Raw genomic sequence first — 23,797 nt, forward strand, 5'->3', positions numbered from 1 at the left:
CAAAGAGATAACCTTATATACTAAGACGAGGTCATTTAATTTACTGGTAGGTCCTGATCTACATTTTCTTACTGGTGTTTATCTAGATGCAAGTGAAAAATACAAGATGGCAAAGTTTAGGTTTGGGACCTTTTTTGAGATAAACATAATATATTTGTCTCACAGACTTTTACAATTAATGATATTAAATATATAACTATCCAATACATATTTAAAGAGTCAAATATATTCTTATTCTATATTACTGCCAATTTTGTGAAGGAGAGAAGAGACAAAAAAGAAAAAAGGAAAAAGGAAACAAGAAGAATAAAAACCAACTGAAGTTGAGGGGTAAAGAGAGAACAGAGGACAAGAAAGGCTAAAGAGAGCAGACAGACAGACGACAGACAAGAGACAAGACAGGCAGAGAGAGAAGAGACGGTCGGAAGAGGACTGACCAAATGGAGAATCCGCCCAGACCTCTTCGATCCCTCCATAGCCTTCCCCTCACGACTTCTATTTGATAGCCAAAGTACTCTAGGCTGCCTGCTGTTCCAAGCTAGCTCTTCCTTTGCCCGATCATGCCACTACTATTATCTCTTGCCCAACATCTCCCCCACACTGCAGTCTCCTAATCAGTATTTGATGGGAGACCGGGCCCATTGCTCTACAGCACTCTAGGGCTCTCAGTAATTTAAAAAAACAAAACAAAACACACTTCCATGTGCATCTGCTTAACTGAGGACACCCTACGATAGAAATGAGGGAGTATGCTTATAGAACATTGGGATCTTCTTTGGGAACACATTTTTAGAGGTGCCTCTGAGAAATGTTATCATTTTAAGAGATATAAAGAGTGAATGATATAATTTAAGAAAATATACCAAAGGATAAATGAAATTAAATCAAGGGAAAAACTGCAGGCTCTGAGATGACTAACCCCAATTTATTTAATGTCTTTTCTTACTGTGTGCTGAGGGCTGTCTTCATTATCCCTCATGTAGAAGGGCTTGAGTGCTAATGGATAATTAATGACAAAGACTGGTATGTCGCCACAGTGCTTCACCAGGTACTTTTCATGTTCAGTGTGTAGATCAGCACCCCACTGTAATGAGAAAAAAGAAATTACCAAAGGAGAAGACAGAGCTGAAAGATATAATGCAGGACCTAAAAATAACCTGTATCAGTGCCAAGGGCTTCTTCTCCCTGAGGATCAGGGATGTGTGGAGCTGTCTGCTGAGGTTACACAGATAAATAAACTAGAGAGAGATGTGTTAACAAGAGCATCCAAAGGCCTGGAATGATGAAAGCTGAAACTAGTAAACACTACGCTTTCTGTGCCCCATCTCAGGGAGCAGCATTTAGCAGATAAATAGCATCTGTAGTAAAACACAGTATGCTTTCCATGGTGTATAAAAGCTGATTCAGAATCATAATTTTTATTAATATTGCCAAGAGCTTCTTCTACAGTTACTGTCCCTAAGTTTCAGGAAATTAAATGATGAAAGATAATATTCCTAATATTGAGTCTATCTCTGGCTAGATGGCTTCTCCCAGTGACTTTTTTTTTTTTTGATAAAAGAGTCAACTAATATATCAGATGCTCTCTGATGAATATTTAATAATACTGTTAATCTATTTATTCAGCAAATACTGATGTGCCTATTAAACCCCAAGTACCATGCTAGGTACTGGAAACTCGTAAGAAACACAAAATCTCTCAGTTCATGAAGCTTCCAGGATGGGAGACAAACATTAAACAAAAAATTACACAAAGAAGTCAGTTGATTATAAATATAACAAGCACAGGGCACTCGTAACTTAAAGAGAGCATCTGACTTAACTGGGAATGGAACTGGTGTAAGGAATAGTTTGAAGACAAAGGTATTAGATTCTTAACATTATCTTACTATTCCCACTTGTCTGGCAATATCTTAATTATAGGAAGGAAGCACTGGCATAGGAATTATGTGCATTATGTGCATGTCCACTGATAAATCATGTGGCTTTTCCAGACCTATATCCTTACCCATAAAATAAAGGAGTTCTGGGAAAAAACAAAAACACACAAAACTCAGTGTTTTTCAAAGTGGATCACAAATCAGAAGCCTCTATAAAGTTCAACGGAAAAAGAAACGTGTTTAATGTGTTGCCTAAACTTATTTGATCACATAACCTCTTCTGCCTGTCAACTGTTAACATCATTCAGAACATACTTTGGGAAACACTGAACTAGTTGATTTCTACACTGATATTCTACGATTACCATTCTTTCTAAGGAATTTCATCTTCCTAAACTTGGGAAACTTCTTTATAACCCTTTTGTCACTGTTATTCCAAATGATATGATTCTACTTCAAAATTATTTTTCATTCTAAATATTTCAGTGAGGTCAGGCAAACATCAAAAAAAGCCAATGTACAGATATGCAAATACTACATACACACTGCTAGTAAGAGAAATAAGGTTATTTTAAAGGATTCTTAATGAAATCAGATAAATATGAGAAACATATTTTCATACATACATATATATATATATATAAATACTACCTCTGGAGTGAAGGTGAAGTTCTGGGATGCCTGCTTTAAGATCTCCACTGCCTCAGTATAAGAAATGCTGGAGAGAAACAGGGTAAAAGCAGAGAAAGGTTAATGGCTGTTGTTAACTGGTGCATCTGAAAACTGTGAAAGACCTATTCTCATACAGTCTTTGAGATCATATCTGAGTATCAAATGATTGTAAAAATGATTATTGAGTAATCAGGAATTAAGGTTGACCTATGAAAGTCTGATCAGCATGAAGAGAAATGGCCATTCAATAATCCCACTCCTGATCCACTTGCAGTGTACACAGAGAAGCTAGTCACTTAAGCGAATAAAGATTTTCTCTGAATCCATGTTATGCTAATGCCCTAAAAGGTGTGAAATACTGAGGCTAAAAGAGCAAAACTCTCTCCCTAAAGCTGTCATTCATTCATCCAACATATACTGAGCACTTACTATGTGCTAGGTATCATTCTAGGCACTGGAGATACAGTAAATAAAAACAAAGCCCCTGCCTTTATGGAGTCGCTATCCGTGTGTGTGTGTGTCTGTGTATGTGTGTGGCTATGTGTGTGTGTGTTTGTGTGTGTGTGTGTACACACACAATGGGGATAAGAAAGATAAACAAATAAACAGAAATAAGCCAGGGAGCTATTGGTGCTATGAAGAAAAACAAGGCAAGATAAAAAGACAGAAGGTATTTGGGGGGTGCTATTTTAGATAAGATGGTCAAGAAAGGCCTTGCTGAATTGGTGACGTTTGAACAGAAATCTGCATGAAGTCAGGAAATGAGCCATATAAATACCTAAGGGAAAGTATTCCAGGTAAAAGGAACAGTGAGTACAAAAGCCTGAAGTGAGGAACAGTTTGGCTCATTCAAGGAACAAAAAATTCAGTGTAACTGAAGCATATTGAACAAGGAGAAGAATGCCAGAAAATTAGATTGGAAAGGTAGTCAGAGGTCAGATCCTATGAACTCTTTCAGGCCATCGTAAGGCTTTTTAAATATATTCTAGTATTGTACGACTGTTTAGGAAAAATATCATTTTTGGTTACCTCAGTAAGAAACCATCATGCCTAACGCAAGCCAAACCAAGAATTTGTTTTAACAGTTTGGATAGGTGATATATGCACATAGATTTAAAAAAAAAATCAAGGGGAATAAAAGAGTATACACCTTCCTTCCATCCCTGTCCCATAGCTACCTAGTTCCTCTTCTCCCACACAATTACTGTTATTGGTTTCTTGTGTATCCTTCCAGAGGGTTTCATGCATCTATAAGCAAATATTAATACTCAATCTCCCCTTTTTTATAGATGGCAGCCATAGCATACATATCATACACACTCTTTTACACTTTTCTTACTCAATAATATACCTTGCAGATCTTTACACACCAGTATATGAAGAACTTCTTCACTTTTTGAGCTATTACATAACATTCCACTTTGTGGATGTATCCTAATTAGTTTAACCAGTCATCTATCGATGGATATTTCAGCTGTTTCCAATCTTCTGCTATTATAAATCATGACTACATATACCTAATTTATGCTCATACTGATTTTGCACATGGAAAAAATGGAATTGTTGGATTCAAGAGTATTTGCATTTGCAGTTTTCATAATTTTGAAAGACACCACCAAAGATATCGTTCCCCTTTTACAGGGTTTTTCCAATGTATGCCCACCAATAGTATATGAAAATGTCAGTTTCTCTATGTTCTCTGCAACAGTATTCTACATGATTAAAAACAAAAATCTACAAACTTTCTGAAGGACTCTGAGTTAAAAAATAACCTAATAAACTTATTCTCTGAAGCAAAAATGAAGTTCATATCTATAATAACTAACTGGAAAGAGTTGTGTCATAGAGTACAAATAAAGCCCCCAAAGCTATGTTTTGAGTGATAGGTTTTTTAGAAGATGGAAATTCTATTCAAACTAAAACCTAGTATTAAATAACAGATAATTTCTAAGGTAAGAATGGTGTTGGTGTTGATAGTAGTAATAATTTTTAAATGAGCATTTTACAGAAGGGAAACTGAAGCTTAGAGAGGATCAATAACTTGCCAAAAATCACTCATGTAAGTAATAAGTAAACCTTGATGTGCTGACTCTAGTCTAAGCTCTTAACTGCTGAGATAATGCCTAAACCACTTGGAGTTTCATATGTTCTATCAAAATAAAAGATAATGGGCTCTGGGTTCTCCCTTTGACTCTACCACTTAGTAACTATGTAAATCACTTCACCTCAATGAAAGCATTTTATAAATTTTTGTATTTTATACAAAACTCTAAAAATACAAACATTAAAAAATTAAGTATTTGTACTTATAAAATAAGGAGACTGGGCTATATTAAGCTCTTGTCTGCTTAGAAATTCTATTGTTCTATCAATTACTTGATATGATCTACTCATTATACTGAGAAATATAAGAGCAGTCAAAATGGGAAGCACTAGAATTTTGTGCCATTGATATGTTAGTTACATTATTAAGAAAAAAAGGACTCTCATGTCTAAATATCTCTTGTTATTCTAGATGTTCTGCCCCACACTCCTCCCATACCTTAAGTTGAGGCAGAACTTTCAAGTTCAAATTACAGTCCTGACACTGGATATCCTTAATGGCCTTCATCAACTCTCTACTAACTTTTCTTGGTATGTCCAGGGAATAATATTTCTTCTCCTTCCCAGAAACTATTTCCAAAGTGCTTTGAGGAAAGAAGAAGACATTGTGATATTGTGTGATACAATATCAAACTACCTTCATATTTCAAATTTTCTGTTGTTGAATGAAGAAAATTATTCTGAAACTGTTGGAGTACAACTGCTAAGTTACAGAGATTATTATTAGCATTCTTTGCCTCAAATTCACACAAATAAATGCCGAGCAAATAAAAAGGTAAGTACTCTATATTTTTAAAGCCTTAATACTATAAAGGAAATGTAAAATAAGTGTGTTCTATTTCTGCTTGATAAAGGCTAAATTCAAAGACTACACAAGTCCTTTAAATAATATACTTTCATATAAAACAATTATAACAAGTACTCAAGAACACTGAAATCTATTCAAAAGAATACAAGTCATATGGTATCTTGCGTGTGGGTGTGGACATGTATGCATGTGTATTTCGGGGTGCATCTTGATTCTAATTCATCATGCTTAGGTCTACTCTCATATTCTCTCATGGCTTTTAAAATTTTTGGTTTCAAAGTCTACAAACCCCCTCCATCTCTGGTATCTCAGCATCATGTAATTTACGTACACCCTCTGGTGTTCAGTCCCCTCTGTTTCTAGCTCCTGGAACTTCTCATATATTCTAGTGAACTCAACAATGCATTTAAAAGGATTTAATAATATTTTAACTAGCATTTTTAGATGTTTTGTAGCAGGAGGGTTTTCATGTTATCTAGTCTTTGACATATTGCTTAAGCAGCATTTGAACATTTCAACAAAATAAGACAGACAAGTTATCACTTCATAGATGAGAAAACTGAAGCTCAGAAAGGTTAAAGATTTACTATTAGTCAAATTCGTAGTTGTAATTAAATAATTATTCATGCAAATATTTAACTATTCATCTTTTTCTCTAGATGCTAAACTCCATAAAAGGACTAATCCATGCCTATTTTCACTACTGAATTCTCAATGACTAGAACAGTGCCTAACTCATAGAAGGTAGTCAATAAATATTTGTTGAAAAATATGAATTCACCCATTAATGGCTAATAAGTGGTAGAGGCAGGACTAGAATCCAGGTCCTCTGAAACACAGTTCACTATACTCAGTGCATAAGTAAAACAAACAAGCCTCTGACCATGCGGAGGTGACGACACCAAAAAAAAAAAAATCACACATATAAATTTAATGTACAACTATGATTCGTGCTGTGTGGAACGGATGATAGTGATAGCAATGACTGATATGGCACAGCCCATGTTCCCATCCTGAGTATTTTACAGACATGGATTCTGAAGCACAACAGTTAGATGATACATAAGGGTCATAAAGATAGTGGGGGAGCTACAACTACTCTAGCATTAATTCCAGTGCCCTTTCAGATACAGGAAGTACACTGGTTGAAAGCATGAGCTTTGAAATCAGATGACCATGAGTTTGAATCCCCACTTCACCTTTTACTCACCTAATATCTTCTGAGTTGATTCTTCATCTACAGCAGGGCAACAATAACTACTCACAGAGTTGTTGTGAAGATACAATGAAATACAATGTATTTTAAGTTTATCGCTCTCTGGCACATAGTAAATATTCAATAAATGGTGGATATTTTTCCCCAATCTTAGATCTTATTTATTAGACAGAAGCTGGATAACTTCTCTTAAGATCTCCCTAGTTTTCTGTTACCAGTACAGATTCCTTGGGACGCCTAATTTACTTCTTTCCTTACCTACTTAATTACAACTTTTATCAATATGCTTATGTCCATAACTCTCCTGTAGACTCCAGGCCCATACACTCAAACTGCCTACCCAACATCTAACTGGATGTCTGAAAGTATCTCAATCTTAACATGACACCTCATGATGATGAGCCTGATATCACCCCTCTCTCTCTCTCCACACACCCCCACTATTCTATGGCTTCCCCCATCTCTGTTAATAGCAACTCCATTTCTATAGCTGTGTAAGTCAAAAGGCTTGAAGTCACTCTTAACTCTCCTTCTCTCTCTTTTTCACTCTCAGTAAATCCTGTTTTCTGTATCTTTAAAATATATCCAGAATAGGACAATTTCACCTACCTCCATTGTTACCATCCTGGTCTGTGACGGTTAATTTTATGTATAAAGTTGGCTGGGCTACAGTACTCAGATATTTGGTCAAACATTCAGGATATTTCTGAGATGGTGGTTTTTTTTGGATGAGGTTAACATTTAAATCAGTGGATCCTGAGTAAAGAAGATTGCCCTCCATAACAACATCCAACCAGTTGAAGGCCTTGCTAGAACAAAGACTGGCCTCCTCCAAGAAAGAAGGAATCTGCCAGCAGACTGCCTTTGACTTGGCTCTTCCTTGAGTCTCCAGCCTGCTGGACCACTCCAACAGATTTTTAACTTGCCCAGCCTCTACAATTGTGTGAGCTAATTCCTTAAAATAAATCTTTATATACACACATCGCGTTGGTCTTGTTTCTCTGGAGAACGCTGACTTATACAAGGTTCAAACCACCATCTACTTGCACCTAGGTGACTGTAACAATCTCCTACTTGCTTTGCTGCTCTCACTCTTGTCCTACTACAGCCAATTCTCAACAGATAGCCAGAGCGATCCTATTAAATCCAATTGAGATCTTGTCAGATCTCTGCACAGTACCCTTCAATAGCTTTCCCACCTCACCCAAGTAAAAATCCAAACTCTTCACAGTGCCCTACAAGGCCCCACCTGATTTCCCTACCTCCCTCATCCTTTCTTACTTTATCTTCGTATCCTCTTCCCTTACTCACTCTTCACTATTACTTGAACATGTCAGGCATGCTCCAACCTCAGGGTCTTTGTACTTGTTATTCCCTCTGCCTGGAATATTCTTTTCCCACTTACCCATATAACTAGTTCTCTTACTTTACTTTCTTGAGATCTTTACTCAAAAATCATCTCAGTGAGATCTTCCCTGCCGTGCTATCTAAAATTTCTACCTCCTCATTCTTCCTTTGGCTTATCTTCTTTCTCTTCTCTGGTTTTTTTCCCCATAAGTATTACTCATTTTCACAGACTATACGTTTCACTTATTTATCTTGTCTCTTGGCTATTATTACCTTCACCAGAAATATAAGCTCAGTGAAGGCATGGAATTTTATCTGCTTTGTCCACTGTTTTTAAACAGTTTTTAGATTTTAGGACAATGCCTGGCACATAGTAAACATTCAATATACATTTAAGTGAAAGGAAAAGTTTCAAAAGCCTTCACTTGTACTTCATTGCCCTTCGATTCTCTATCACGGGGCTCCTATTTCCTCCTTTTCTGATCCCACAGCTGCTGCCTTGTTATTGGGTCAGGCTCAACGACTCATCATTTTTAACTGGTAGCCTGAAGGTCTAGGCTGATACCTGATATTCTCAGCTAAGTCTGCCAAGTTTTTCTTATTCCCCTTCTCAAGGACAGGTTGAATTCTTTATTCTTTTAGAAGAAAAACTTCCTAAACTTAAGATAGCAAGGGAAAAATGATACTAACTTATGTTCAGAGACAATTTTCTTTTCTTCAGATTATCAAACTTACTTCCTCTACACATTGTAAATACCCTGAATACTAAGTCTTATATGAATTATTTGTACTGCATATAAGAAGTTGCTTATTGTTTTTTCCATATCAAGTATGTGTTTCATGATAAACTGTGAAAAGAATAGCCTATCTGATTAATATGGTTGGTTGAATAAACTGTGAAAAGAATAGCCTATCTGATTAATATGGTTGGTTGAATAAACCACCAGTCCAATAACAAGTTCTACTTGAACAGGTTTATAGTGGAAATGAAGCAATAATGTATGTGCTATATTTAAAACACAGATCTTTAGGTTTTAAAATAGTGGCTAAAAAAACAATTCAGAATATATTTTCAGATTTTAGCAAGCGAAGGTAAAGAAAAAGAAGGAAGACTGAAATAAGAGAAAAATAGAGGGGCAGACATTACATGTACCTATCTTAAAAGCATGTTTTTTAATCAAGCCAGATTTTGATTACTAAAGAATTAGTCTGAATTGTAGGAATATAGTTAATAATTACTATGAACATTATCTTGCTATGATTTATTCATTTATTTATTCATGAAACACTGATTATCAACTATGAACCAGACATAAGAGCTATAAAAATAATTAAAATACGGGTTTTCCTTGAGTCTAGGGAGTGTGATAAGCAGATATACAAACAAAAAATTTAATACAGTGTGATAAATACAATGATAAATTATGAATAAAGTTCAGAGAAAGTATAAATCTACTTACATTAGAAAGTTGTTTTTTAGCATATGTTCTAATCTGTCCTTGGTAAGAAAAGAGAAAAAAGAAAATTTATTAAATGTAATTATATTCCTTACATGTAATTAACATATTTAAAGGGCTTCATCCACAAAGCTAATTACCTTTTGGCCAGGAGCTATGAATTTGTGACAGAGTTCAACATCTTCAGGACAATTTGAGAGAACTGTCATTGCTGTAGTCTTGAAGAGGCCCTCCATAACCTAAGAGAAATGATACAGAATTGCCTGACATGTAAGCTTCATGAAAAACCTGTTTAGGGCCCTGTAAGGACTGCTCTCCAGGTTTCAATGGCTATAAATCCATTAGGCCTCTTACTTCCTGAATACACTACATCAAGTTAATTCAGTTTCCATATTGATTAGAGGGGGCATCACAACTTCTCAGAGAAGGTTAAAAAAAAAAAAAGAAAGAACCATGTCTGAACCTTCTGTTAACAGTTTCAATACTGGTATTGAAGTGGGCTGTCAAATGAACAGCTAAAACAAACTGATGCCTCTCTAAATTTCAGTATATTCACTTGTAGAGTCAGGACAGTTAACAGTACCTAGCTTACAGGATTGTTGTGAGAATTATATGAGATAATCCATGTATAAGACTTAGCTTAGTGCCCAGTTCAGAGAAGCATGCAACAAACATCAGTTGTGAAGAGTGGAACGTTTTGAAAAGTGCTTCATTCAGTCATTGGTAAATGAAAGTAAACTTTAAGATTAGAGAAGCAATGAGATCTATCTACATCTAAATACATACATTTTTGCTTTGCTAAAGTATAAAGTAACGACACAAATCAGCGTATAAGAATTCGTTCTACCAGGGGTGTCCATAAAAGTCTCATGGGAAAAACTTGTTCTCAGAAGAAAAAAGTGACTGGAATGAAAAATATTTCTAAAATATTTTTAATCCAAACTAAAATTTTTGTTTTGATGTCAATGACATCATATTGTGATTTTCAGATATGTCCTCATAAAGACACATACATGAATTAAGACCAGGCTGCCCCACAGGCAGGTATCTTCCTTTCCTCTCTGAATCACTGGACACCCTATCAACACTGGAAACACAGTGGGGCATAAGCGTCTGAGTAATTTAACATGGTCAGATATAGGAAAGAACTTAATTATCAAGTGACAACTAGATAGATTTATGTACATATATAAAATATTTTTCATTTCTTTTTATATATACTTTGCATTTTTATATTATACATATATTTTGTAGAGAAGTAAGGAATAACTTGATGAAAGAAGAGCAAAAGGAGGCTAAAGATGTTTTGCCTTGAGGCTATAACCACCTTCAATCTAGCAGTGAGATAAAGAAATCACTAAGTAACTGAATGATTTATGAAGCGTTATATCCCTCAATCACTGCAAAAAGCCAATGTATATTGAGAGGAAAAAAGAACAGGTAGATTGGATAGTATGCTTGCATTGTTGAGGGACACAATACACAATCGGTAAGATGAAGACTTCAACAGCTGGGGCTGTTAAAGCAGTGTCTTTCAAGGGCAGAACATTTCCATTTGAAGAAGGATATCACTGGCTTTTCTAACCTTGACTTTCAGACTACACTCTATAAATATATTTATAATAAAACAGAAACTTAACTGAAGGGTTAACATAACCCTCATGTTTTAAAAAATATATTTCTCAATAGTATTAAAATAATAATATTTAATTGCTTATACATCATAAGAGGAAAATATCCTGTTATAATATTCTGATTTTGTATTTAAGAGACTGCTCTTCATCAAGATAATAATTTCCACAGAATTCAATTTATCAAAGGGAGAAAACTGAGAGAAGCAGGAGTTCATTTTTGGAAAGAATATACCTTTTTCTTCTGTCTTTAGGAAAAAGTTTATATTCCAATTAATTAAACTATTCAATAGTGTATGCCCTGAGTACCACTCAGTGGACGACCAAATAAATAAGAATTACTCAGTTATAGAATACATAATTATAGAGCAAAGATTATAATGGTTAATAAATTCTAACAATCTATGTATTATCTTTATAATCTTTCCCTCTGGTATTATATTGGGCAGCGGAGACAGGGACAAGGCAGAAATAGGAGGTAAGACGTGTGGTTCCATTCTTTACAATACTCTCATTGCCTGAGTGAAAGAATAATAAAGAATTGGGTGGTGAGCTCAAACTGAAAGCTGATTAAGGAATTTTACTGACTTGGTGAGGCTCAGATTCTGAATCCCTAAATCTAGAAAGGGATTAACTCAACAGTGTTCCTATTGACATTTTTGGCCAGATAATTCTTCGCTGGCGGGGAGGGGGCTGTGGATTGCAGGATACTGAACAACATCCCTAGCCTTTACCCACTAGATGCCAGTAGCAACCCGTCTTCCCTACTCCCCCACCCACTCCCTAGTAGGGACACCAAAAATATCCCCTTCGGGACACTGGTCTAGAGAAATCGGTGGGAGATGTTAAAGGGGTATATGCAAGTGGACACTGTGGTGTGTGGCCACAACATCCCTTTAGGACCAAGATCTTTATCCGCTAGGAACAGTAACTGCTGATGGTACATAGTTGGGTCCCTCTTCAGGAACTGCCCAGGCCAGGAGGACTGCCTTACCCAAGGTTACAACCCCTTCCCATCTAGCCCGCATCCAATGACTGGCTCACAGGAGGAAGCACTTGCCCTCCTATGGGACAACTATGAAAGACCATTCTAGCTCCAAAGTTTCTCAGGGAATTGGCTAAGGCATCTGTTTGTAAATGCAGCACAGTTTAACTTGTCCCTCTGCCCAATGCTGCTTTCTTCCTTTCCTCACAGGTATTTCTCTTGAGAGCATTCCCCAGTAATACCTGCACAGAAATCTCTGCTTTAGGGTTTATTTACTAGGAAATCCAACCTAAGACAGGATAATAAAATTGTGACTCCATTCTATTTGGGAGTATACATGGTATTTCTGTTTTAAGTGGAATTGGGTCATTTACTGGGTGAATAAGAGTAGAATGAAAGAAGTAAGAGTTGATGAAAACTGCTAAAATAAACATCCTGTAATTAGAGTTCCAAACTAAGATCTTAACCAAAATGGTAGTGGATAGAGAATTCATAACAACAGTTAACACATTCTGGGTACTTACTAAGTGTCATGAACTATGCTAAGTACCTTATATATATTATCTGTCTAATCCTATGAATTAACATATGAAATAGGAATTATTATTCCCATTTTACAGATAAGAAAACTGAGGTTCAGAGAAATTAAGTCCCATGTCTTAGGTCACATAGCCAGTAAGTGATTGAGCTAATAATCAAATCCTGGTCCATCCATCTCCAGACTTGTGTGCTCTATATGGATTTATGGCCACAGCCTCCTGAAAAGGCTCCCACCCCTATTTTTATCTCCCTCTAAATCATTTTTCATAATGCTGCTAGAGAGATACTTCTAAAATATAACTCTGACCATGGCCTTTCCCAGCTGAGAACTTTCTCCTTTATCTTTTGGATTAAGTTCAAACTCCTCAGCATGGCATTTAAATACAGTCTTTCTTTCATGAGCTGACTCTTGACTATATCTCCAGCTTCATCCCTGTCCCAGAGCTCTGACAGCTCCTGTGGATGCTTTCTAATACTATAGCTATAGACATGTTTCTCTAACTATAAAGACGTTTTGTTTATTTGCCTAGCAAATATCAAGAGCTACTATTTACTAAGCCTGCTTTGTGCCGGATCCCATACTGGATGCTTTACGTTATACATACATAATCTTTCATTTACTTCTCACAATAACCTAATGAAATAGCTACTATTATTCTCATTTTATAGCTGAGGAAGCTAAAGATCACTAAGGTTAGGTAACATCATAACAAAGTTAATGGCAGAGCTTGGACATGAACTTAAATCTGTTTGACTCCTGTACTTTAAAAACTATTACACTAACAGCATTCAGTAGATGTTTATTAATTAGTTCTCCATCTTCTTCATTCTATGAACACCTGTAAGGCACAGATGTCAGAGGTAAAAATGTATACAGAAGCGTTTTAATGTCACAGATGCCTGATATTTAGAAACTATTTTAAAACTTGAGTACCTACCTGCATGAGATCTTGAAGGCTCTCAAGAAAAGAAATCTCTGCTTCTACCATATAAAACTCTGCCAGGTGTCTCCGGCTCTGAGAATTCTCTGCTCGGAATGTTGGACCAAAGGTAAACACTTGAGTAAAAGCTCTGCAATTCAAGATTAACAGTGTAAAAATAGGATTCACATGATTAATTTTAAGTATTTAAAATATTCAGTAAGCTCTTAAGGAAAAAAAAAAAGTTCTGCGCCTCTGTCTTGTCCACAAATCCACACGTATTAGCTGCCACATTTCTTTAATGGGTGATTATAATAGTTTCATTAAAAATGTTACATTTATAGAAACCATTTTATTCCAAAGGAATTTGCAAATGCTTTACAAACCCTATGGCTTACTAAATATAGAATTATAACCACTTCTGGATGCACTCTACTGCAGCTGCCTTAAACAGCAGGCAACTACATTTCACAGCAATTGAGAACAAAGTAAAGGAAAAATACCACAGCCCAAGAAGCCACACAGAGAATCTAGATAGTAACAGTCAAAACCAGAATTTCATGTGGATAAGGCAAGCCAATCATTTTCTAAATATATGAAAAAAAATTATCAGATATGTATGGTGATTTGCCTTGTTAGGCCTACTCAAGTCCTTTACACCCACCTAGGAGTTTTAATCAATGCTCAGTGAGCCCTGACATTTGGGGGGTGGGGTGGATTTTGAAGAACTGTCTGCTTTACTCTCTGGTTTTCAAGAAGGGCTATAGTTCAACAACATAAACGGGGAAAAAATTCTTATTTTTAAATTTCTGCAGAGAAGCGAACATGACACCTTCATTCTTTCTTTTTTTTTTTTTTTTTTGCGGTACGTGGGCCTCTCACCGTTGTGGCCTCTTCCGTTGCAGAGCACAGGCTCCGGACGCACAGGCTCAGCGGCCATGGCTCACGGGCCCAGCCGTTCCGCGGCATGTGGGATCCTCCTGGACTGGGGCACGAACCTGTATCCCCTGCATTGGCAGGCGGACTCTCAACCACTGTGCCACCAGGGAAGCCCCCTTTTTAAAAAAAATTTACTTAATTTATTTATTTTTGGCTGTGTTGGGTCTTCGTTGTTGTGCGCGGGTTTTCTCTAGTTGCAGTGAGCTGGGGCTACTCTTCATTGCGGTGTGTGGGCTTCTCATTGCAGTGGCTTCTCTCGTTGCTGAGCATGGGCTCTAGGCCTGTGGGCTTCAGTAGTTGTGACATTTGGGCTCAGTAGTTGTTGCGCACAGTCTTAGCTGCTCTGCAGCATGTGGGATCTTCCCGGACCAGGGATCGAACCCGTGTCTCCTGCATCAGCAGGCGGATTCTTTTTTTTTTTTTTTTCCGGTACGTGGGCCTCTCACTGTTGTGGCCTCTCCCGTTGTGGAGCACAGGCTCCGGACGTGCAGGCTCAGCAGCCATGGTTCACGGGCCCAGCCACTCCGCGGCATGTGGGATCTTCCCGGACCGGGGCACGAACCCGTGTCCCCTGCTTCGGCAGGCGGACTCTCAAGCACTGTGCCACCAGGGAAGCCCAGCAGGCGGATTCTTAACCACTGGGCCACCAGGGAAGTCCCGAGGACCAAATAATCTTTGAATTTTAAGGTTTTGCTAGAACAAAACAAGAGGTTTGGGGCTCCTTAGCTGTTATCCTCAACACTCTTCATTTATCATTAGTCAAATAATATCAAGATCAGAAAACAGAAAACGGATTGTAGATATACATACCAGTATTTTTTTGTTGTGTTTTTTTTTTTTTAAGTAAAGATACTGTGGGAAATTAAACAGTGAAACAATTATAGTGGAAATCATGAGATTTATTTTTTCTTTTAAAGGCCATTTCAGTTAAGGCCTAGTTGGTAAGGAGCTTAGGAATTTATGTCTTGGTTCTACAGCCACCTCTCTGAGACCATGATCAGTTACCCTCCAAGAATCTTAGTTTTTAATGGAAAAACAAACCGTAAGAATTCAAAATATTACTATATAACCTCTCTCCCAAGATTCAGATACAGACTTGCTTACTAGAATGTTCCTAAAAACACTGACCTTACCTTGTCCAAAACGAAAACTCTTACCTTGCTCCCCAAAACAAGCAAAAACAAAATAATGAACAGTACATTTTCCCCAGCTCTGTTAATCTTAGCTAACCCACCTCGTCACCCAAACCAGATCCCCATCCCTCCCTCACCGCCCACATACTTCCCTATCATATTGATCACAGAATTATATTGTTTATACCTAGGGAAACTCTTGCAGATCTAGAGACTCTTCTTTATTTCCACAACTTTGTCTTGTGTCAACTCTTGTGTCTGTCACCTGCCTTTCTTCCTCCAGTCCCAAACTACTATACGTTTTCAAACTCAAATGTGATTATATCAGCCCTAATTTAAAAATCTTCAATGGTTCTCCCCTACTCAAAGGTTAAAATTCAAACTCCTAACTTTGACTGGACCTTCCTTCACAAAGCCTTTTCTCCAGCACACTGAGGATACTCTCCTTACATGCCCCACATGCCTTTAGGCTTTTTCATTGGCTGTCCCCTCTCTGTAGTGCCCGTCCTTTGTTCCTGTCTCTCCAAATGGCAAATTCCCATCCATCCTTCAAGACTTGACTTAAATGTCACTTTCTCTTTGTAACCTTACCATACACCCCCAAATTTATTGTTCCCTCCTTTCTATGACTGTAACACTTTGTTTATACATTTATTATACAGACTGTATCACTTAGAAATATAATTGTGCATTTTGTATCTTTCTCCCTCAATAAACTATGAAATATTCTACAGTAGGAAAAATGTTTTATTCATCTTTGCAACTTCAGTGCCTAAGATAAAACAGGTGCTCAAGTTGAATGAATAATAATGAGGATGACAGGCTTCTTCAGTTGTAAACTGGAAAAGCACAACATCCTTATAAACAGTAACATTACAAATAATGTACAGAAAAATACTCAGATATATTTTACTGTGGCTGTTACTCAATAGCTAAAATGGGACAAACAATTTAGGTCTGCCCCAAACAATAAATTCAAAAATTACAGGACCTCGAGCTTCTAATCTATGACTATGCGATCTCTAGGTAGGTTGGCAATAGTATATTTAAATAAATAAAACGACATTCTTTTCTGGCACTGCATCACATGAAATTGTACATACAGATGTTCACTAATAACAAAGAATATTCTATTGAAATTTTCCAGGGCATGAATAGAAACTCCATGGCATTGGTGGAATTTACTTTGGAGGCTCTGAGGAAGACTTCTAAGAAATGGGCAGTTATCATCCTGAAATACAAGGAGGCCAATGGGATTGCTGTTCAAAAGAGACACATAATATATGTATTAAGGTACTAGAAACAGAGAAAACAACGGTATCTAAAAAGAACTACAGATTCAAGTCACAAGGGCACCTACTTCTCACATGGATAGGGAGGGAGCTCCAAGATATTTAACAATAGGGATTTTTTATTTAACAATGGTTAATGATTTTCTCTAGCAATACAGGGTAAACTCTCTTGTATAAAATATAGAAGAGGATCAAGGATTTTTATTTTAGTAAGGATTAGATTCTAATTGTGGTACCCCAAAGTTAAGTATTATTCTAATAGGGTAAAGTAAAAATCAATGGCCATGGTGCTTTCTCTGAATTAACAAAAAGATAAAATAAGCTGGAAGGTATGTTGACAAATTCCCTAATTTAGCATCAAGTTGTTAAGCAGATAAATGTTTAAATCATTCAATAAAGATCACCCCAGGTCAGCGTCCAGTGTTCTATAATACAGTAGTGAAAGTAGTAGTAGTGATAGTGGCTACCATTAGCAAGTGCTCCTTGTGGGCCAGGCATTAGATGGGAGAACCTTACAGTTAACTCCTTTATTATAACTCAATAAAGGATACATTGTTACTTCTATTTTTCAGTCTAAGAAATTGAAGTTCAGAGAGGTTAAGAAGCTTTTTCAAAAGTTATAGTCATAGCCTAACAAGTGGTAGAGGCCAGATTCAACTCTAGCTCTGACTCTAATGATCACAGCCTTCATTATGATATTAAAATAATGATGCTCATAACTGAACATGGACAAACCCAGTAAATAAGAGAGAAAAATTTGTAATAGGCACTCCCCGCCTTCTCAAAGATAACTAGGGTGAGTAGTTTGGTATATTTCTCTTCCTTGTGAATAGCTTATTTGTTTTATGTATTAAAATTATAGCTCCCTAGGATATGCTGCTTTCATGCAAATAATGAGATGATAAATTTTAATCAATATTTTGTAAACTTTAGCAAGACATTTAGCCTTTCCGGTCTTCAAATTCTTACATGAGTGGGAGGTGCAGGCAGTTTGGCATTATTCTCTAGTATCTTTTACATAATTTTCTTTCTAGGTCCATGTGAAATCACGATTATTTTAATTTATGCTGATTTCTTCTTTTTCCTCCGTCTTCCACACACATGAAAGCAATTTGCAGCAAGGCTTGGCCCAAGCCATAGTTAAAATAAGATCTGAGAACAAGGCCATTACTAAAATAAGATACAAAACCAGGTGAAAGGCCAGTACTGCTGTGAGAAGAGACCAGCAGAGAAAGAAAACACTCAGTACTAAGAAACATTCTTGTGCCAATTATGGAGAAAGGGAAGCTATATATGGAAAGTCCATGAGCTTGGAGTTGACGTTTAAGATAACAAAAGTACATTCAATACACATCAGCTAAGATAACTACAAAAATGGCTTTTTAAAAATAAAAAGTAAAGTTACCAAAAAATGGTTCTGCAAAGGTCACTTTCTCCCTTGTGTGGAGTTTTATGAAGCCCTACATTGGCAAGTGGATTATTATAAAGTAGTCACTGATTGCTTTGCCATTTATTCCTTCTGGCCCTGAAATTTAAGAGCTAATCTTTATATTTTGAAAGAAAAGAGGAATTACTGCCTTTTTAGCTGGGGAAGAACTTATCGTTCAGCATATGGGGGATCAGCAACTTTCCCTAAGGCTGCCCACTCCCAACCTCCTATCACTTCCCTACTGTCATTCAGGAAACATTCATTGAACTGAAGTGAACTCACAGACAACTTTAAACGGACTTTTAAAACAGTCTTTGTCAAGTGGTATTCCCATCATCCAGAAAACAATCATCTATATTATTACTGCTTTGTATCTACTGGATTATCAATACTGTGACATATTTGTCACTCATTGCTTCTACATGCCTAACAGAGTGGACACCAGACACCTCCTTTTCAGCTTACCCCCTTTCCTCTATCTTGCAATAGTACACTTGGTGAATGGGTTTATAAAGAGATGTAGCTCTCACCATTCATCAACTCTTAACAAGATGTCTTAGCGAGGATGCACTGTAAAATCTAAAAATTTCTTCTTTACCACAACTGCTAAACATTTCTGCAAAATTAATTTTCTTTAACATGTCCTAAGTATCTGATTTAGAACTGAATTAGAGGTCCAAGCAAATTTAATCTTAATTGTATAATGAGATTCAAAGTTCGACAGAGTCTGACAACAATCCTGCTAAAGGGACTGGAGGGTTGGCTACTCTTCTCTGATGAGCATATGAACTGGGGGAAGGACATTTAGCAAAGGGAATATGAAGCACACAGGTCCTAAGGTAGGAAAGAGCCTGACAAGTTTGAAGAACAGAAGCAGGCCAGCAGCAAGACGAATGGTAAGAGATGAGGTCAAAGAGTTTGGAAGGGATCAGAACATGTAGGGTCTTCCTTGTGAGCCATGGTAAAGAGAGTCTGAATTTTATTTAATACTCCTTGAAATACTCTCTCCTCTTGGAATATTTAACACTGTATTCTCCTAGTTTTCCTATTTATCTGATCTCCACCTCTGTCTCCTTCTACATACACTAGCTATTCATTAAACATTAGCACTCTTTGAACCGTAGTCCTAGAATCTCTTTTCTCACTGTATACATTCTCCTTAAATGATCTCACTTCCGTCAATTAATTTTCAATTAATTACCTATTGGCACACAATTCACAAATTTGTATCTCCTGCCCAGACTCCTTCTCTAAGCTCCAGAAGCATACATCCGCCTATTTAGTCCTTTCACTTGTCACAAACAGAACTCATGCCTCCCCTGACCCCCACACTGGCTTCAGTCTTCTTCCAACCTTCCAGGTCAATCCTCCCATTAGGGTCTTTAATAACACCATGTACTACTGTTCATAGAGCCTCTTAAAATTAAAATAAATGACATATACAGATGTAATTATTTGTTTAATGTCCATCTCTTTCACTAGACTGTAAATTTCATGAGTGACCTTATCTATTTTTTGGTTCCTTATAGTATCCTCAGTTCTTAACCCAGTGCATGACACACACTAGACAATTAAAATTTGTCAAATAACTAACTGATTTTCTGTAAAATATGCTGATCCCCAAACTTTGAACCTTTGAAACAGCACTGGGATGGGGGTGAGGATAGAGGAGTAAGAGGAAGGTGGTAAACAGAATATCAATTACTAAGCAAAAAATTCTGCTATTCCCTGAAATAATTTTTCACAGAAGGCACTAGGCGATAAAAGAATCAGTTTTTTGAAAAGACTGCCCATATATTATTTTTGCTCTGTAGGCAACAAGTATATCTTTGAAAAGGACTAGATCAGATGAACATCTCTAGTAAGCAAAGATTTTACATTTTGAGAAACTAAAGTATTACCACATGAAAAAAATTTCCCTTAGTCTTATTCTACGTAAACAGAGAAGCACCTGCCTCTTTGGCTTCTGCGAGTGGATACCAACATGTTAAAACAAGTATTGCTACTTCATCATTCCTGTAATGATGGACTCTTCAGAGGACTGACTGAATTTAGAAAATAACATTAAAAAAATAATAAATTTATTTATTTAGGCTGTGTTGGGTCTTCATTGCTGCGTGTGGCCTTTCTCTAGTTGTGGCGAGTGGGAGCTACTTTTTGCTGCGGTGCACGGGCTTCTCTCGTTGCAGAGCACGGGCTCTAGGCCTGTGGGCTTCAGTAGTTGTGGCACTTGGGCTCAGGAGCTGTGGCTCGAGGGCTGTAGAGCACAGGCTCAGTAGTTGTGGTGCACGGGCTTAGTTGCTCCACGGCAGGTGGGATCTTCCCGGACTAGGAATCAAACCTGTGTCCCCTGCACTGGCAGGCAGATTCTTAACCACTGTGCCACCAGGGAAGTCCCAGAAAATAACACTTTTCTCAAGGGTCAAAGTTTGCTAATTGTTCTTTCTGTGTATTTGTCCTCACATTTTTAACAAGATACTAAAATCACCTTTTAAAAAAGGTATACATTTTGTCAACTGCATCTATTCATGCCTTGCCGAGATTATCCCTCTTGTATTTCTCATATTTAGCAGTCCTTGTACTGAGGACCATGAAAGAGACCATGTGAGAACTTTAATTTAGGTACATGCACCACATGGTATTTACATGTTATTTTAAGTCTACAAAGATTTCAAAGGTTTTCTGAGGCCTGATACTGTAGCAGTAGATGAGTCATTATGGCACTGAACTATCAACAATTTCCTGGGCTCAAGTCCTGTACTGATGACCCATACTTTTTAAAGGTCATCACAGTGATTAAGTTAAGCCTGTACTCTAAACACCTAAATTGAAATTCTGGGCCCTCCACTTATGAACTAGCCAAGTTAACTTCTTTGAGACTTAATTTTCCCATGTGAAAATGAAGTTAAGTATATATTTGTCATGAGGTTATTATAAAGATGAAACAATATGTAAAAAGTTTAATGTAATATTAACTATATGGTAAGTGTTCAACAAATGGGTAAGAGTTTTGTTTGTTTTTGTTTTTTTGTGTGTGGATCTCCTTTCTTTCCAAAGGTCTACAGTTCTGATTTGGTTGGTCTCAAGATCTCTTTATACTTTCAGTCAGTGCAAGAGATTTTGTTTATGTAGGTTATGTCTACCAATATCTATCATTAAAACTGATAAAATTTTAAAAAATTTATTAACTCATTTAAAAACAATGATAAACCCATCCTATGTCATAAAAACATCTTTTTAATAAAAATTCATAAGAGGAGTGGCACTGTTTTACATTTTTGTAAATCTCCTTCATATCTGGCTTAATAGAAGACAGCTGGGTTCTCATAACTGCTTATGCATTCAATCTGTTCTGCTATCACATGTTATGAAGACTTTGGAAAACTTCACTGTATACTCAAGAGAGAATAAAAATGAGAAAGACACAAAATAGTGGCTTACTATTATTATGAAAATAGTTTTCCTCTCAAAGGACTTCTCTGAAAGGGTCTCAGAGGGCCCCAGATCAAACTCTGAGAACCACTACATTAGGCAATGATTCTTAAGGAGGAGTATTAATTCTGAGCTTTACCTCTGGAGACTTCCACTCAGAAAATATAGGGAGGGTTCTGGTCCTGAGTATATTTAAAAGTTCTACAAGTAATTATTCTGTGAACTCCTGATTAAGAACTACTACCTTAAAAAAAAGTTAAGATCACTAATCAATATACTTAAAAAAATTTTTGATGGCTATAATTTTTTAAATGGACAATAACATGTGTTGGTGAGGATGTGGAGAAACTCCTTGCACATGCTGGTGGGAATGTAAAATCCTGCAATTGCTGTGAAAAAGTCTGGTGATACCTTAAAAAGTTAAAAATAGAATTATCATATGACCCAGCATTTCCACTTCTGAGTACAAACACCAAAGAAATGAAAACAAGTGTTCAAAAAACTCCCTGTATGTAGATGTTCAAAGCAGCATTTTTCATAGTAGCCAAAAAGTAGAAACAATCAAAATGTTCACCAATGGATTAATGGATAAAAGAGATGTGGTATATCCATACAATGGAATATTATTCAGCCATTAAGAGGACCAAAGTACTAATATATCCTACAATATAAATGAACCTTGAAAACATGATGCTAAATGAAAAAAGACAAATACAAAAGGCCAGGACTTCCCTGGTGGCGCAGTGGTTAAGAATCTGCCTGCCAGTGCAGGGGACATGGGTTCGAGCCCTGGTCTGGGAAGATCCCACATGCCACGGAGCAACTAAGCCCGTGCACCACAACTACTGAGCCTGTGCTCTAGAGCCCATGAGCCACAACTACTGAGCCTGTGTGCTGCAACCACTGAAACCCGTGCGCCTAAAGCCCATGCTCCACAACAACTGAAGCCACCGCAATGAGAAGCCCACGCACTGCAACAAAGAGTAGCCCCCGCTGGACACAACCTGAGAAAACCCACGCGCAGCAACGAAGACCCAACGCAGCCACAAACAAAAAAAAACAAAAAACGAAAGGCCACGTACGGTATGATTTCTTTTCTATGAAATATCCAGACTAGGCAAATCCATAGAGACAGAAATCAGAAAAGCGGCTGCCAAGGGCTAGGGAGAGGAGGGAATGGCAAATGACTGCATCACGGGTATGGGGTTTCCTTTTGGGGTGACAAAAATGTTCTGGAACTGTATAGTGGTGTTGGTTATACAATGTCACTAAAAGTAAATTTCATGTTATGTGTACTGAATTTTATCAAAATAGAATTTTTAAAAAGTTTATTGAAACTAATTGTCCATTAGTCACTTTACACGTTTTATTTCATTCTTGCTATTCTGTAAGGAGATAGCAATCTACTCTATAAGGCAGGTGATTTCACTTCATTCACAGTGGAAGAAACTGAAGCTTAGACAAGTTAAGTAACTAGTACAGAGCAGCATAGCAAAGCTGGTTTTAACCAACACAATTTGACTCCATGGCCCACTTTCTGTTGTGCTGCATGTGTGCACTCTTCAAAACTAACAAAGTACAGCACAGTTGATCAACGGTCCCATAAACCCACAAAACACTACCATATGCTCCAAAGAGAAGTTTTGTACCTTAATGTCACTGTTATCTGATTGGTTTTTGCCTCTCTATACAAGGTCATTTCATTCTTGGTGGCTGTTCCTGATACACCTTCCTTCTTCCACTTGTTATGTCTGCAAGTGTCACTTCCTACCACTTACAGCTGCTTTTTTCTGTCTTATGCTTTATCTACAGCCCCTCCTTAGTGGAAAGGGGACAGTCATTTATAAGCTTTGATGGTCAATCAGGATACTTTTTCACTCCATTTTAGGTTACAAAAAGTGATAACACAGAACACTGTGGATCCTAAAAGGTTAAACTTGAGTTAAAGGAGGCTTTGTTAGAAATAGTTAGATGACCTAGAGCAGTGGTTCTAAAACTTTAGCATGACTAGAA

The 23,797-nt window shown here is 37.0% G+C and overlaps 1 protein-coding gene across 7 annotated transcripts in view; it reads right to left on the reverse strand.

Annotated features, from left to right (window-relative positions):
- Positions 1-23,797, reverse strand: part of NARS2 (asparaginyl-tRNA synthetase 2, mitochondrial) — a 147,891-nt gene that overhangs the window by 32,488 nt on the left and 91,606 nt on the right. For all 7 annotated transcript variants that reach the window (XR_009564928.2, XR_004034949.3, XR_004034948.3 and 4 more), the window contains exons 7-11: positions 13,578-13,710; positions 9,624-9,722; positions 9,487-9,524; positions 2,532-2,598; positions 947-1,084 (exon numbers count right to left, since the gene is read on the reverse strand). Coding sequence is in view for 4 of the 7 variants with exons in the window: in XM_060303770.2 (XP_060159753.1) it covers positions 947-1,084; positions 2,532-2,598; positions 9,487-9,524; positions 9,624-9,722; positions 13,578-13,710 (475 nt within the window). In the remaining 3 variants the exon portion in view is untranslated. The remainder of the gene's footprint in view (positions 1-946; positions 1,085-2,531; positions 2,599-9,486; positions 9,525-9,623; positions 9,723-13,577; positions 13,711-23,797) is intronic.

The sequence above is a fragment of the Globicephala melas genome, chromosome 8 (assembly GCF_963455315.2).
Source record: "Globicephala melas chromosome 8, mGloMel1.2, whole genome shotgun sequence".
Classification (NCBI taxonomy): domain Eukaryota; kingdom Metazoa; phylum Chordata; class Mammalia; order Artiodactyla; family Delphinidae; genus Globicephala; species Globicephala melas.